Genomic DNA, 14,406 nt, shown 5'->3' with positions numbered 1-14,406 from the left:
TAAGGCCTTGCCGAGCACGTCTGGCTCAGCCTGGACCACCCTTGTGTTGCTGTCCCATCCCTCACCTCGCTGATTAATTTTAGAGTAAACAAGTAGAGAGGTTTGGCTTAGAGTCTGCACTATTTCAGGAAGCTTTTAAATAGGAGGTCTTACCTGAGCAGCCTGTGACATAAGAAGGGAGTTCACCATCCTGAATAAACAGTTGCTGCAAAGATAGGAAAGAGGGTGTGAGTAAATGGGGAGCTGGTGGTCACACTCTTAGGGAGGGGTAGGGATGGTTGGTAAATGATGTGGGAAAAAGAGTCTGGCTTTACCTTATTTGAGGTGGTGGAGGGCTGAAGGTGAGGAAGTGCAGGTATAAAGTGATTCATGTGGGTGAGGAGCAGTGAGTTGAGTTTTTGGAGCAGGAATTAATCCTACGAAGGTTTCTTCGTCAGTGAAGTCTCTGGATGGTTTTAACACAAGCTCAGGGAGGGCTGAATGAAGTAGACAGACACTGTGGCTGGGACAGAAGGTTCCAGTGTACAGATGTGGAGAAACACTGTGTGTTTATTCTGGTTTTCTCCAGGCTGCTGCTTCTGACTGTACTGGAGAGCAGCATACAGGGAGAGGTGTCCTTCAGTCTGACCCTGTATTGACTGTCCATGTATCCCACATAAAGTCTGTGCAACTGGGAACTGGCATGAGGAATTGTCTAAACAGAAGTGGCAATGTGTTCTACACACACTTGCTCATCATGCTGTCAGAAACACAGATGTGTCCAAGAAAGGCTTTGCAGGTATCAGGACCTGTGAGCCAAAAGTACATGTAAATTGCTGGTGGGAGTTGTTTTTACCTCCTTTTAGTGAAAGCAAATGCAGCCTTGTTAGAAGGATTAAAAAAGTCTCTGTAGGCTCTGCTGTGTTTTGACTCCAGGGTGTATCTGCTGCTGAGCTGTGCTTTCCACAAGTTGTCAGTGCCTTTCCAATTCTGGCTTGCAGGGTCCTGAACCACTTGCTCAAGATTAGCCCAGCAGCCTTCAATACTCCAGGCCCTTGTTCAGCCTCACACAGCTCTTGATCTTCCTTTTCTGACTCCATACAGCCTTCAATACTCCAGGCCCTTGTTCAGGCTCACACAGCTCTTGGTCTTCCTTTTCTGACTCCCATACATTTTTTTTTTAATGTGTGTACACACATGTGCTTAACAATGTGTAGTTAGTTTGGTACAGCAGGATTCATAAGAAGCAATTAAACCCACAGGTGGTTAATTGAGGCCCAGAAATAGAATTTGTTTGCTATACAAGCAAGAAAATCTAGATTGAAATGAAGAGTTTCAGAGTTTGTGGTGGATTTACAGAAGAGGTCATGTCTCTTGCTTCACAAATACATAAATAGGGCTTGGATATGTGGCATGAAAGGTCTTCTGCAGCTTTTTCCTAGGCAAGAAGAGGTTTGTATATACCAGCAGCATCCTTTACAGGAGAAGATAGGCTTTGAGGCAGAGTTTTGTGTTTCCTATCTTGGTATGCACAAGCAGGGAGACAGAGGGTAGGCTGGTGGTTTTTTCTGGATTCTGAGATGGTATTGCAGCCCCCTCATTCTGCTCTCATTTTTCTCTCTGCGACCCATTTCTCCTGGCTATAAGGCACTTTTCCTGCTGCTCTTTCTCATGACAGTTGAGGATGCTGAGCTGTGTCTGGGATCAGCCCATAGCAATGAAATCACAAGTGCCTGAGGCTGCTGCGAGAACTTGTACATGAGAGCACTTGCAGCTTTTAAGAATTGTTTAATTGGAATGGTAGTAGGTGCCAGGCAACTTGGATCCTGTTTCTAGTGTCACATTCCTTAGGAGCACAAATTACCAAATGAGTTAATGCTCCACTCCAATCATCCATGTTTTCAGCATGTCTTTATGCGTGGCTGATGAGCTGGAAGTTCCAGTTAACACTGTTAGAGAGGTCTGGAGGTATTGTCTTCAGTGGGGAGCATTCCCTGCCTGAGTATTACAGAGGGTCAGTCTGAGAGGGGAAAGTGTTCTTCTTCCATCCCTTCCTTCCTGCAACCCTTGTTGCTATTCTCACCCTTTCTCCTAGGCAGAACTCATTTGCCAAGGCCACCAGGCAGTTTGGTCTGAGGCAGGCTGCTGAATTCTGAGAAAATTCCTAGGTATTCCCACCAGGTGACAGCCAGAGTTGAGAGCAGAATCTCTGGCATGGAGCTGGCAAGTCTCTGACATCACTGAATTACTGCAATAAGGAATGACATGTTTAGAAAAGAAATACACCCATCCCACCTCTCTGCCAGTCCTGCCAATGTGATTTATTTTCTTTGCTGCCTATTTTTATATGTTTGTGTCTGGATTCTTCTGAAGTGAAACATAACACTGCTGGGGATTTGGCACTGGTGATTCAGAGTGTAGCAATGCTGAATTTCTTTCAGGGTAGTTCAAGGAAACTTGCTGGTGGAGCTTTCATTGTGAGAATCATCAGAGCGTGATAAAGATTGGGTTTGATGGTGACAGTGTTTGTAGTCACTTTTCAGAGCTGATGATCCTGTGAAAAATGAGTGGCAACAGCTATTTTCTTCTGTATATACTTCCCTTGCAGGTTGAGCCATGTATGTATATAGCAGGTTCAGCCATAGATGTATCTATCCATTTGTAATTCTGTATGATGCTGAACCTTTGCTTTTCCCCCTTACATCTGCACGTGGTTGAATTTCAGAACTGATGAGGCCTCTTCTAAAACCTGGTGTCTTTAAATTCTCTTGTAAGAGTCCCTATTTGAGGCTGCCACTTTCCAAATTTAGTGCCAGTGGGGGAATGTTAAATGTCTGGCTTTAGGTTTCTGTGTATTCAGTACAGGCAAAGTGTATTCCCCAGTGCTTTCATGGCCTTCTGTATAACACAGGCTAATCCAACACTGCCCCAGCTGGGAGATGGATTTTTGCTGGACCAACAGAAAGCTACAAAATGTTCTTGAGTTTGAGCTAATGATGTGCTGTTGGCATCATATCTCCAGCTTCGAAACCTCTTAGCCTGTTTGAAGTGCTTTCTGCAGTGAGTAAGTGTTTGTTCCTGTCCCACAGGCAGAAGGACTTGCAGCACTGAAAAAGAAACATTGACTTTTTGGAGCTCACATGGTAAATTGGTGACCAAGTTAGAAGAACAACTGCAGGTTATGTAGTTGCCTCAAGTACATGTGTTAACTGGAATAAACTGCTCTTCATCTTTCTGGTAGGTTGAGTCTCAAGCTTATTTTGGGGAGATTCTAAAACATTTCTAGAGTATGACAGCCAAGTTTGTGGCTGTAAACAGGGCACGTCCCACCTCCAACATTGTGTGTCCTGTGGAGTTTCAGATTCTGATTCAGCTACACTGCAGTTTACAATGATTGATGCATAACTTGTGGAGACTTTCTGAGGCAGCACAAATTTTGAAGTGGTTGGTTTCTATTTCTCTCTGCTTAAAAGATTACTTTAGTTTTAGGTTAAAAGTATCTAATATTGGTTCATTTTAGCTTTGAATTTCCGGATTTCCTAACCTAACAATTAGCAAACTTATTCTAGAGGAGGTGGAGCAGAGTTGCTTTTCATCCGCAGTCCTTAAAAGATGAACACTCAAACTGCTGTTTTCTGTTTGCTTACCAGTAGAGTCCAATATTTGCCCAACCTGGTGTAAACACAGCTCAATCTGTCACCTGCCTCTGGAGTTTGAGATGTGTCAAAACAGGAGTTTGTGGAACCAGGTACCTTCTAAATAAGCTTTATATTCCTAATTATGCTTGTATCCATTTTTCTAGAACTATGCCCAGGAAAAGAAAGCTGTTGGCTCAGTTAAGTGCTCTTCAAAACAACTCCAGCATCCCTCAGATTGATGCCTTGGGCAACCCAAACGCTACACCTGGTGGAGATTCTTCTCCAAAAAGCAGCAAATATTTTGTGACAGAGAACAAAACTTCTTCTCAGCTACAAGCAGAATTTTTCAACCAGCCATGTGTTAGTCTGGCCAAGTCCTTTCTGGGACAGGTAAGACAGGAGCTCTGAGATTCCTGTACTGGAGCATGTGCTAGCTAATACCTTGGTGTAAAAGGATGAAATGCTTTTTTTGCCAGACTTGGCTATTTCAGGAATAGCTCTCATTCCTTCTCATGTTGAGTGCGGTGGAATTTAAAGACTGGGAGCCAAATCTATTCTGGATGAGGTCAGAGGAGTAATTTTTCAGGTCTAGTTTACTGTCACTTTTTAGAATCAGGTTTTTTGTGGAGTTTTCCCCCTTTTTTTTTTTTTTTTTTCTGTTTACTGAAACATGCTTTGTGGTTTGAAGGTTGTTTGAGGCCCATTCATTATTTTCCTTTCAGGTTTTGGCCCAGTGGGAAGTAATGCTCTGCAGTCAACAACATCTTGTCTGCCTCTGTTTTACTGTCTTGTGATGCTAAGGATTGCACTGTCCCACAGTTAAACTCTCTTCACTCCAAAAGTTGCTGTCCTTGTCTTTTGTTTCTGAGTTTCCAAGTCATTACTTGTTCATGTAAAAACCTTCTCCCTCATCCCATTGCAGAAACTTTGAGGACCTTGTTGAAAGCCTCTGGAAATCAGAGTGGTGGAGATTAAATATGCCTCTGCTGCTTAGTGAGTCCTTCAAAACCCTCTCCTGCTGCTTCCATGGGAGGGAGTTCCTCCAGTGTTTTCCCTATAAAAAGTTCCAGTCTGGGACCTCCTAAACGCAGTTGCAATGTGTGTGTTTAGTTTCACTGCTGTGGTCTTATTTTCTCTGAGCCTTTTTTATACCTTTATTGTCTGTAGGGTGAGCAGACTCTCGGGTTCTTGTGGGTTTAGATAACTTGAGGAATTTGTTCCACAAACTGTTGGTTTTGGCCTGTTTTGCTGCATCTAGCTCTTTTGTGTTTTCTAAGGATGTTGTCTGGCTTGTAATTGATGCCTTTGCTGTGCTTTCTAACCCTGCTGGGTTTCTTTCTGCTCTGCCTTAACCTCTCTATGATCTTCCATGTGTGTTGCTATCTTTACAGATATCCTGCTCGAGGTTTGCCTTCCCAGCCTTAACCTTTGGCTGCCTCTCTTCAGTTCTTCCCAACAAGCTTCCTCACTTTATGTAGTTTCCCTTTTTTTTTGCTGGTGAGCAGAACTCTGGCAGATTATTTTTGGACCTCAATGCTTGTGAAAAGACACTGAACTTCGTGGTCAGGATAAAAAGTTGTTTGTCAGGGAAAGTTTGTTGATTGGTTGTCTTTGGAACAGACTTTGTGTTTTGCTCTGGATCAGTTTAAGAGTTGAGTCTTTTCTGGTGAGATCCTGATTAACCACTCTGTAAAGCATTTGGTGGTGTCTAAGAAAACATCACCCATGTCCTGCTTACTGTGGCATTTACCTGGTTTTCCTGGGGATACCTCAGGTCTCCCATTACTGATCACTGACATCCTTATGCATTCAGGTACTCTGGGCAGATGATATTTGAGTCCTAATTCTGTATTTTAGGCCTAGAATCACAAGCCATGTGATTTCTGTGTTCATTTTACAGTTTTTGAAGTATAACCCCCAGTCTCCCATGACTCAGCCTACTCTCCTCTTTGCTTAGAATTATAACAAGAAAAGTAATTCAGTGTTTCATTCATTATCTTCATTCTACCAAACTTTGGAGGCATCTGGTATATTAATCTTGCTTTATCTTCATGCTACTTGAGTTCTTGGAAACAAAAACATACCCCAAAACATGCATGCAGTAAATAACCTCTCAGAGTGAGCTGCCATAACATTAAGGTACATCTCAATGAGAGAGAAAAACCTCTATGGAGTAGTTTACTGTGAGGTATTGGGAAGGATTGGGAGTTGCAGTGGTTAGGTTAGGAATTTAAAAGCATCCACTGCATTTCATCATAGTGAGAAAGAAATGTGGCCACAGGGCTCTGCTTTTGGGGTGTCCCCAGGCAGTGCTGAACACCAGTGCTTTCCTCAAGTCACTGCATTTGCCATAACAGCAATAAACTGATTGTTTTCAACGATTTGATGAGTGCTGTAGGGGAGCTGTGATCTACAGGAATTGCAACATTGGAAACTGCCTTCTGGAGCATCCAGACTGCATCAGATCAATATCTGTGTTAGCAATGCACCACAGACATCTGCTAGGCATTAAGCTTTGTTTCCTGAAGGTCATTTTTGAACAGCTGCTTTTCAGACATGAAGTGCTGAATGTAGTATGGTTAAACTGATAGCTGTTGCCTAAAGGAGAGTATGCTGCATATTTTGTACACATTCAGTAAAAGAAGAAGTTTAGAAATCAGGTTGAACCACAGAAATCTTCATAGGAAGTTTAGGCATTGTTTCATTTTGAAAGAGAATCTTTGCCCTTGTCATGTGTTGTTTCCCCTGCATCTGCTTTGTTTTATTTAAGGTGGTACCAGCGGCAAGGAACACACTAATAACAAATATCTGCTGTTGTCTGCCTGAAAGCAGTTCCCAGCTCTCCTGCACTGCCCCTTCTGTGGCACAGAAATAGCATTGATGCTCACTTTGGTGTTGATTATCTCTGTGGTTAGGGACCAGGACTTGCCTGAAACATCTCTTAAGGAGAGACACTATCTAATCATTGCAGTTATTTAATTGTGCCACTGCCATATTTCTTCTGATCTAAAGATTACACATTCATGATGCTTCAAGGTTGGTATCAGTGGTGCTTTTTTTGCTTTAAACCTGATGGATTGGGGTGGAGAATACAGAAAATAACCACAAAAGCAACTCTGTGGGTGTTAGTGTATGTAGGATCATAAATTGGTTCTTTATGAAACTGCCACATCTAGGCACTCCAGGCATTCTGTGAATGACAGGTAGGAACTCCTTGTACTGGGCAGTGGCCTGGACAGTGGGAGCTGAAGCAGTTGGTGTTGGCTTACAGAAAGCACTGCTAGATGGAGAGCATGTAGTACCATCAAGTCTTTTTTTCCAACTTCGTTGTTTCCACAGCTCTTGCTCTGGTTATTTTGCACAGAGGCTGCTAACTGATGCTCTCTGACCTCTCTTTCAGATTTTAGTCCGCAAACTTCCTGATGGCAGAGAACTCTGGGGCAGGATTGTTGAAACAGAAGCTTATCTGGGTGGGGAAGATGAAGCTTCCCACTCGAGAGGTGGGAAGCAAACTCAGCGGAACGCAGCAATGTTCATGAAACCAGGAACTCTGTACGTGTACCAGATCTATGGCATTTATTTCTGCATCAATGTCTCCAGCCAAGGTAAGCTGAGGCTGGGAGAGGTTTAGTGCCTGCAGGATAGGGCTGACATCTCAAGCTCCACTTGCAGGGCTGCAGTCACTTGTGAGCTCCCCGTGGGCTCTGTGCAGTCAGGGACTTGCTGTCACGATCTTTCCTTGGGAACTGGGTTTTGCCACTGTGACCACTGTGTATCTGTGGACAGGTAGCAAGGCAAGCAGGGCCCATCTGCAGCTGCCCACTTTGGTCCCAGCTGTGAGAACTGTATCAGCTGCCCACTTTGGTCCCAGCTGTGACAACTGTCCAGGCACACAAATAAAGGGGAAGGACTGGAGGACGATCTGGCTAAGTTGGAGCTTTCAGTTTTGATGACCTGTGCTGCTGCCTCATTCGTGTGATCCAGTGAACTTTGTTCCTCAAAAGAAGGGATGTAGAAGCAAACTTGCAGTCTAATGACAGCCTAAATCTTGGTGTCTGTTGTCATGACAAGAAACTCTTCTGTCTCCCACCTTTATCTTCAGAGGCTGTAAATGTTGAGGAAAACAAAAAGGTCTGAGATGTCCTAAGCTTAAGCAAGGATTCAGTGTAGGAGCATTTTACCTGTTTTGCCATATCTTAAAGCCAAAAAAACCTGACCCAAATCAAAATACCCAAGCTGTTACAGAATCTATGATCTTCTTTTATTATACTCAAGGTGTAACAGTCAAGCTCTAACCAAATTATTCTGGAATTTACTGAGACTGTCCTTCCACAGCTCCTCTGAGCATACAAGTGTTACTGGAAACTTTCCTGCCCTGTAAGAATGACAGTATTTGCCTTGCAATAAAACCGTTGCTTAATTAGACACCTTGAAGTGGCAGCAGCTATTTCCTAGGTACATCCTCACTTTGTCAGAAAAAATCTCAGAAAAAATTTGCTTTCTTTTTTGCAGTTTCAAAGAGAAAAGTGAAAAAAATCGCAGCTTCTATATTCCTAAGTGGAAAGCAAATCTAACAGTGACCATTAATCCTCAGGTTTTGGCCTTTGGCCAAGAGCCAAGCAGGAAAACAGTGCTGGGTTATGCTGTGGGGGAAGAGCTTGTCTTTCCAAACGGAGGTCTGGAGTCTGGTGGATGAACACATGTGAATTTCATTACATTGTCTCTGCCAACTCTGTTCAGATCATGAAAGCAGATGGTTCATTAGTCAGGATGGTTCATCAGTCAGTGTTTGAAATATTAGTAATAATAATTTTTATTTTTTTAAAAAAGATGCTTAGCCTTTGAATTCTAGAAAGATGTCTTTGAAATGTATACTTTGGGACATTTGTCCTTATATACCTGTGTTTAGTTTTGTAGCAAATCAGCTGAAGAACTCACTGTGGTGATGGATTTCACTGGAGTTTTTGTTACAAACTCACTGCCCATCAGCCTGTCACACCTGCAGCTATGCTGACACCAGGCAGAGCTGCCACTGCCAGGCACTCAGTGCCACGTTGTGCATCACTGATGCAGCTATGCAAGCAGGAGCTGCTCCTTCACTCTGTCTGCCCACGTGCAGATGTTTTCCAAGAAAGAATGTGGGGAGATACCCCTGCCACGCTCTCCAGGGCACTGGGAGCACCTGCAGTTTCTCCAAGTGCTTGTCTCACATGAACTCCTGAGGACACAGCTCAAGTGTGACCACTTTCCACTTGGATTTGTGAGGCATGAAAGCAAGTAATGTAATTAGTGATTGCTCAGAATCTCATAGTTGTTCCTGGCAAGTGAGGCAGCAACACGATGTGAAGGATGTTTCTTTGTGCCTGGATAAAAAGCAGAATTAGGACATGGAACATGTTCTTAAAAATCTAAAATGACCTTTGAGCTCTAAATCACTGTAGTCCAGGGAAGCAGCTTTTGGCTGCCAGATTAGCATCAATCCCCTTCCTTGGAGAAGGGAGTGCCTGGGAACAGATTGCTGACAGCTGTTGGAAATAAGGCTGTTGACTTCACCGAGCTGTACTGAGGGCAGCAGGGGCTCTGAGAAGGTTCAGGGCAGCAGGCACACCTCACAAATCCAGAAACCAGGTCCTCCCTGGGAGCCCAGGAGGGTAATTTAGTGTGGGATTTGTACAAAGTATGAGAGAGAGTCTATTTCTGGAAATCACAGGTCCTCAGGGATCTGTCAGTGCCTACAAAAAAAGGCCTTTGCCAGGGGTGAGCATGGCTCCAGATGTTGGAGGCTGGTGAGGGAGCAGCAGCAGGGAGCCAGACCTGTCCTGCCCCAGGGCTCTGCCTTGTGAGAGCTTCCCTGGTACAAGGGTCTAAATTGCTGCCTCTTGTAGCTATGTGGTTACCCATGGCCATGGTCATCCCACCTGTCACAGTGGGAGGTTAGATTGGTACCAACTGCAGCCTGAGCTCCCTCAGCAGCAGTAGAGGCAGTGGCTGCTCCCAGTGCCTGCAGCTCTTTCCCAGGTTTTTCTTTGTCCAGTTTAACTCTGCAAGCTCTTTCTGCTGGCAGCATCCAGGCTCATTCCTCCTCACCTCTGTTAGCTGGAGTTCTTGTAATCAGAGTTCATTAAAAATCCCCTGGGTTTGGGAGCAGCTTTGGATAACTGTGCCAAAACTGAACCATATGTGTGTTTATTCCTGAACACTGTGCAGACATAAGAAAAACCTCTTACCCTCTGGCAGGCCTTTGAGCAGCAGCCAGACTTAGAAACATCAAGTGGGGCTGGGAAGAGCAAGTCAACACTGCTAAGTGAAGGCCACAGAGCTAAGGGACACTGACATTTGGGAGGAGAGAGGGGAGTGCAGTGGCTGAGTCCAGAGCACTTGGAGCAAGGACAGGCCCTGTGACTGGGCACTGCAGGTGATTGCCTGTTCCTCTGGCTCAGAGCTAAGTGCTGCTGCTGGCAGTGGGCTGAAAGCTGAGGGGTTCCCACAACCAGCCCTGTATTAACACCCACCTTGCTCTGCACAGGGGAAGGGGCTGCAGTGCTCCTGCGCTCCTTGGAGCCTCTTCAGGGCTTGGATGCGATGAGGGAGCTGCGCAGAACCTCCAGGAAAGCACCCACCAAGCTGCTGAAGGACTGGCAGCTCTGCAATGGGCCCTCCAAGCTCTGCCAGGCGTTTGGCATCGATAAGGCTTTTGACCAAAGGGACCTGACTCAGGATGCTGCCATCTGGATGGTCCCTGGCCAGGACCCACCGGGGGAGCAGGATGTGGTGGTCACCACAAGGATTGGTATTGGCAACACGGGAGAGTGGGCACAGAAACCACTCAGGTTTTACTTACGAGGGAACAGATTTGTGAGTGTTATAGACAAGAAAAGAGAGAGAGAGATGGCAGCAACGGGACAATTCTTTTGTAGCTGACAAGTCATGCAGGTGTCCCACCAACCAGGACTTGAGCTGTGCTCTGTACAACGGCCTCAAGCTGCATCATGGCAGACAGAGTGGCCTGGGGTTTTTTTAACAATAAATGTACTTTATCACAGGGAATGGTGCAAGGTGGAGCTTTATTTGTGGGGCACACTTGCATGGGCTTCCCAGCCAGAACTGAGGCTGATTTTGGATGCGTTGCCAATGGCCTCCCTTGCCAATGGATCTAGGTTTAACTAAGGTGTGTGAGTGGAGAAGGTTCCCATCATGCCAGCCTCCATCAAAGGCCAGTGCTTGGCCACTGCAGGGGAATACTCACATGGGGCAGACAGAAGGGGTGAGAGCTGGGAGAGGAGGGGGTAAAGGAGGGATCTTACTGTTGTCTGCAACTACCTCATGGGAGGGTGTAGAGAAGAGAGAGCCAGGCTGCTGTCGGACAGGATGAGAGGCAATGGGCACCAGCCAGGAAACAGGAAATTCTCATTAGCTGTATGGAAAAAAATTTTCACCATGAGGGTGGTCAAACACTGGAACAAGCAGCCCAGAGAAGCTGTGGGACATTCATACCTCCACGGGACAGGCTCCTAAGTGACCAGATATGTATGCAGCACAGAGCAGTGAGCAGCTGTGCAGAACAGTGGCCTCACACAGGGCAGGATGAGCTGGCAGAAACTCCTGCTGTCCCCAGGACTAGGCCTGTCACCTCTTGTTCTGGCCCTGGCATGGCTGGAGCAGTCCTGAATCACATCAGGAAACAGCCCTCTCATTCTTCTGCTGGACAGCTTTCACCCAGGCCAGGATACCCATCTGGTTCCTGCATCCACAGCATGTTTGCAGGAGAGGAATGAAGGGACAAAACACATCCCAGGGGACAAGCCCAAGTGCCCTTAGCAGCAGCCTCTGGCTGTGTGGAACGAGTATGACCATGGCCTTGCAGCTTGGCCAACTCATTTCAGTCCTGCTCAACAGCCAAGCTCCCACCCCCAGGCAAAAGCTGGGAACCCTGAAAACCCAGGAATGCAGAGGCTGCTTGGTGACAGCCCTGCTCCAACAGACACTTGGGAATAAGGATACTGTGGTGAGGAAAGAATGAGCTGTGATGCAGTGAGCGAGTCATTCACTCATGAAACTGTTTATTTGTGGTACATTACCTTCCTACCCATGTCCTCACTGCTGCCAGGTAACAATGATCAAACAGAATTTCTTGGTGCCTAGGGTCATTTCCCTATAAGCCAGGCCAGCTCCACCATGCCCTGGAGCAGAGACCATGCATGCTGTGCCCTGGGGGCAGCTGCTTGTGGTGGAATGACCCAGAGGTCAGCTTGGTGAGCAGAGGAAGCACTTCTGATGCACCAGTGTCCACCCAAAGGTGATGTTCTGCAGCAGAACTCTTCTCATCCCACTCTCACGATCTCTGGGGGCATCAGGGGCAGGGAAGGGCTGTGATGTGGCACGGCAGGAATCCAGGCTGAGCAGGCACGTGCTGTCCAACAGCAGGTCCAGGAGCTCTGCACAGAGCAGCCTCGGCTGTCACCACAGAGAGCAGGTGGGACACTGAGGCGTGGATGGGGAGAACCTGCTCTGTGTCACATGGTGAGAAGGACCTGAAATCACCTCCTTCAGTTTTTAGGAATTTTTCACACAGAAAGCGTGGCAGGTTCCCTTCCTGTGCCAGTAGAGTCACTTTAAGAGAGACTGGAACACTGAAATCACGGGGTCCTCGTGGCTGGTCACCACCAGGACACTGCGGAACTTGTCGAACAGCATCAGCAGCTGTGAGCGGCGCATGTTCTCGTTGTACATGATCTCCTCCAAATGGTGTCGCCCGCGGAAGTAGTGCAGCAGCCTGCAGGGAGGAGAGCCAGGGAGCACGTGGGACAAAGCATGGGCACACAGCTAGAGCCATACTGCCACCCCCAAGGCTTCCTCTCCCATGGGACACAAAGCAGAAGGTGTTTGGTAGTGACTCTCGTTTACATGCGAAGTGAATTAAATCGGCTGTTGCCTCAGGCATGCCTAGCACAGAAATCCCCAGGAAGAGCAGGGGACTCCTCCACTTCTGGGCTTTGCAAAGGTCCTCTTTGGATCAAGAGAATTCCTAGTCTGCAGCATTTCCCATGATTGCCACTTTTCAATGTAGTTCTAACTCCAGAAAGTGAAGAACCACGAGTGCCAACAAGCCTTGAGAAGTCAGGACATGGCAGACTGACTTCTGTGCTCCCTTTGCTGGGCCTACAATGCCCTTCCTCACAGCTCTGCATCAGGGCCTACACTGGCTTTTAAAGTTAAGAGCAAATTTTACCTCACAGCAGACCAAGGAGCTTCGAAACAGTAAGCTGTGCACTGAGGTTTGGGCAGCTTGGGTTAAGTGGAGCAGTCAAAACAGGGAGATGGATATTTTGGTGACAGGTACCACAGAGAACCCCCAGACCTTGAAGCCTAAGCTCAAACCACGCTGATATCTTAAATTCTCAGTTCTCTTGAAACAGACAGGTCAGACAGCCTTTTGCTGGCACCAACATGCTACAGTCATCAGGTAACATCAGCCCTGCACGGTCAGTCAGTGCAGAGTCCAGGACAAACCATGGCAGTAAGTCCCTGATGGCTGAAGACCTCTCCCCAGAGCCACCTCGGAGCCTGAACACCAAGCCAGGCCCCAGACAACGCTCAAGTTTCTGCTCAGTCTCTTACTAGTCCCAACATCCTCCCAAACACCAGAGCCATGCTGCACATGCTACTCAAACTCCCATCCCTCAGAATCACCTCCCAGCTACACAGGCAGATGTGCATCCACATGTGATACACATCCAGCAGCTTTTGCTCATGTTCCATTACCCATCTACAGCTTCATGCCAACTGGCAGTAAAAATGAGTGGAGATGACATGATCTGTTTTCCAATCCATTCATATATCCCTCATGCAGGAACAGCCCTCAGCACACTGAACACCCAGCAGAGTGTTCCTGCCTGTTTTCACACAGCAGCAGATGGGGCCTCTTGTGCTTTCCCTGCATGACAAGGCTTACCTGGCTGCTGTTCAGGCACTGCTGTCACCCACTACCCTTCACGGGTGACTGGAAAGGAGTCACTGTGCAACAAGTCCCCCTCCATCACACCCTCCCTCTACACTGCACAGAGAAAATTTCACATCTAGTCCACTGCCACTTGTGTTTCTCTGCTTCACAACCTGCCATGTCCCTCCTCTCACCTGCTCTTGTTCCCCAACAGAGTGGGAACCCCTGTGCTTCATCCCCACTGGCACACTGCCATAACTGCTGTGTCTCTGTACCTGCAGCACAAACAAACAACAGACAAGCTCCAGTCTTATTTACCCCTCCCCTCTCTGGGCTGTGTGTTTGCCTTTTGCACTGTCTCCCACTGGGTACTGACCTCAGGCTCACCAACTTTTCCCCTGGGCCAATGGCTACTGCCTCCACTGAGAATGTTTGCAGAGACAGTGCCAGTTCTTGTGTGTGTGTGTCAAACCCAAACCATTCCCTGAGGTATCAACACAAATGTTTGTAGCTCCTAACTTGTAACACTGCTCACAAAGTGATTCTGTGTGTTCTCTCCCCTCCCTCAGGCTGCTCACTGTGCCTGCTCAAGTGCTTATCTACTGGCACAGCTCTTCTGTGCAAATGGTACTTCCTGGCTGTCCACACCAACAGACTAAGCCGTTTTCCAATAAATCAATCCATCCTATATTCAAAGAGTCTGGATGGTCTGGTCTGATGAAATACTTTCCACTCCAATAAAAGCTAGAGAGGATATTAAAGAACATCACAAAAATGCTGGCTGGAAGACACATCCAAAGTCTAGTCCAGCATCCTGTTCCAGTAGGAGTATTGCCAATGCTGTAGCTT

General features: G+C 46.7%; 2 protein-coding genes across 2 annotated transcripts in view; one reads left to right on the top strand and one right to left on the bottom strand.

The window, feature by feature from the left end:
* Positions 1–3,785: 3,785 nt before the first annotated feature.
* On the top strand, positions 3,786–10,538 carry MPG (N-methylpurine-DNA glycosylase). The gene is made up of 3 exons (XM_009084023.1): positions 3,786–4,007; positions 7,018–7,222; positions 10,144–10,538. The coding sequence occupies exons 1-3, from the start codon at positions 3,786–3,788 to the stop codon at positions 10,536–10,538; spliced, it is 822 nt and encodes a 273-aa protein (XP_009082271.1).
* A 1,656-nt stretch (positions 10,539–12,194) lies between these two features.
* The window catches only part of NPRL3 (nitrogen permease regulator-like 3 (S. cerevisiae)), a 38,983-nt gene continuing 36,771 nt past the window's right edge, over positions 12,195–14,406 (bottom strand). Inside the window, 1 exon segment of the mRNA XM_009084012.1 lies at positions 12,195–12,390. Within this exon segment, the coding sequence (XP_009082260.1) occupies positions 12,225–12,390 (166 nt within the window). The 3' untranslated portion in view covers positions 12,195–12,224.

The sequence above is a fragment of the Acanthisitta chloris genome, unplaced genomic scaffold, assembly GCF_000695815.1.
Source record: "Acanthisitta chloris isolate BGI_N310 unplaced genomic scaffold, ASM69581v1 scaffold20020, whole genome shotgun sequence".
Taxonomy (NCBI): Eukaryota; Metazoa; Chordata; class Aves; order Passeriformes; family Acanthisittidae; genus Acanthisitta; species Acanthisitta chloris.
The sequence above is the reverse complement of the archived record's forward strand: the minus strand, read 5'-3'. Positions and strand labels throughout refer to the sequence as shown.

What these genes read in the sequence shown, in the direction of transcription:
- MPG (XM_009084023.1), top strand. Translation starts at nt 3,786, where the DNA reads ATGCCCAGGAAAAGAAAGCTGTTGGCTCAGTTAAGTGCTCTTCAAAAC. An exon ending in CCAAGTCCTTTCTGGGACAG is followed by an intron (nt 4,008 to 7,017) that starts GTAAGACAGGAG and finishes CCTCTCTTTCAG; the next exon opens with ATTTTAGTCCGCAAACTTCC. An exon ending in CATCAATGTCTCCAGCCAAG is followed by an intron (nt 7,223 to 10,143) that starts GTAAGCTGAGGC and finishes TGCTCTGCACAG; the next exon opens with GGGAAGGGGCTGCAGTGCTC.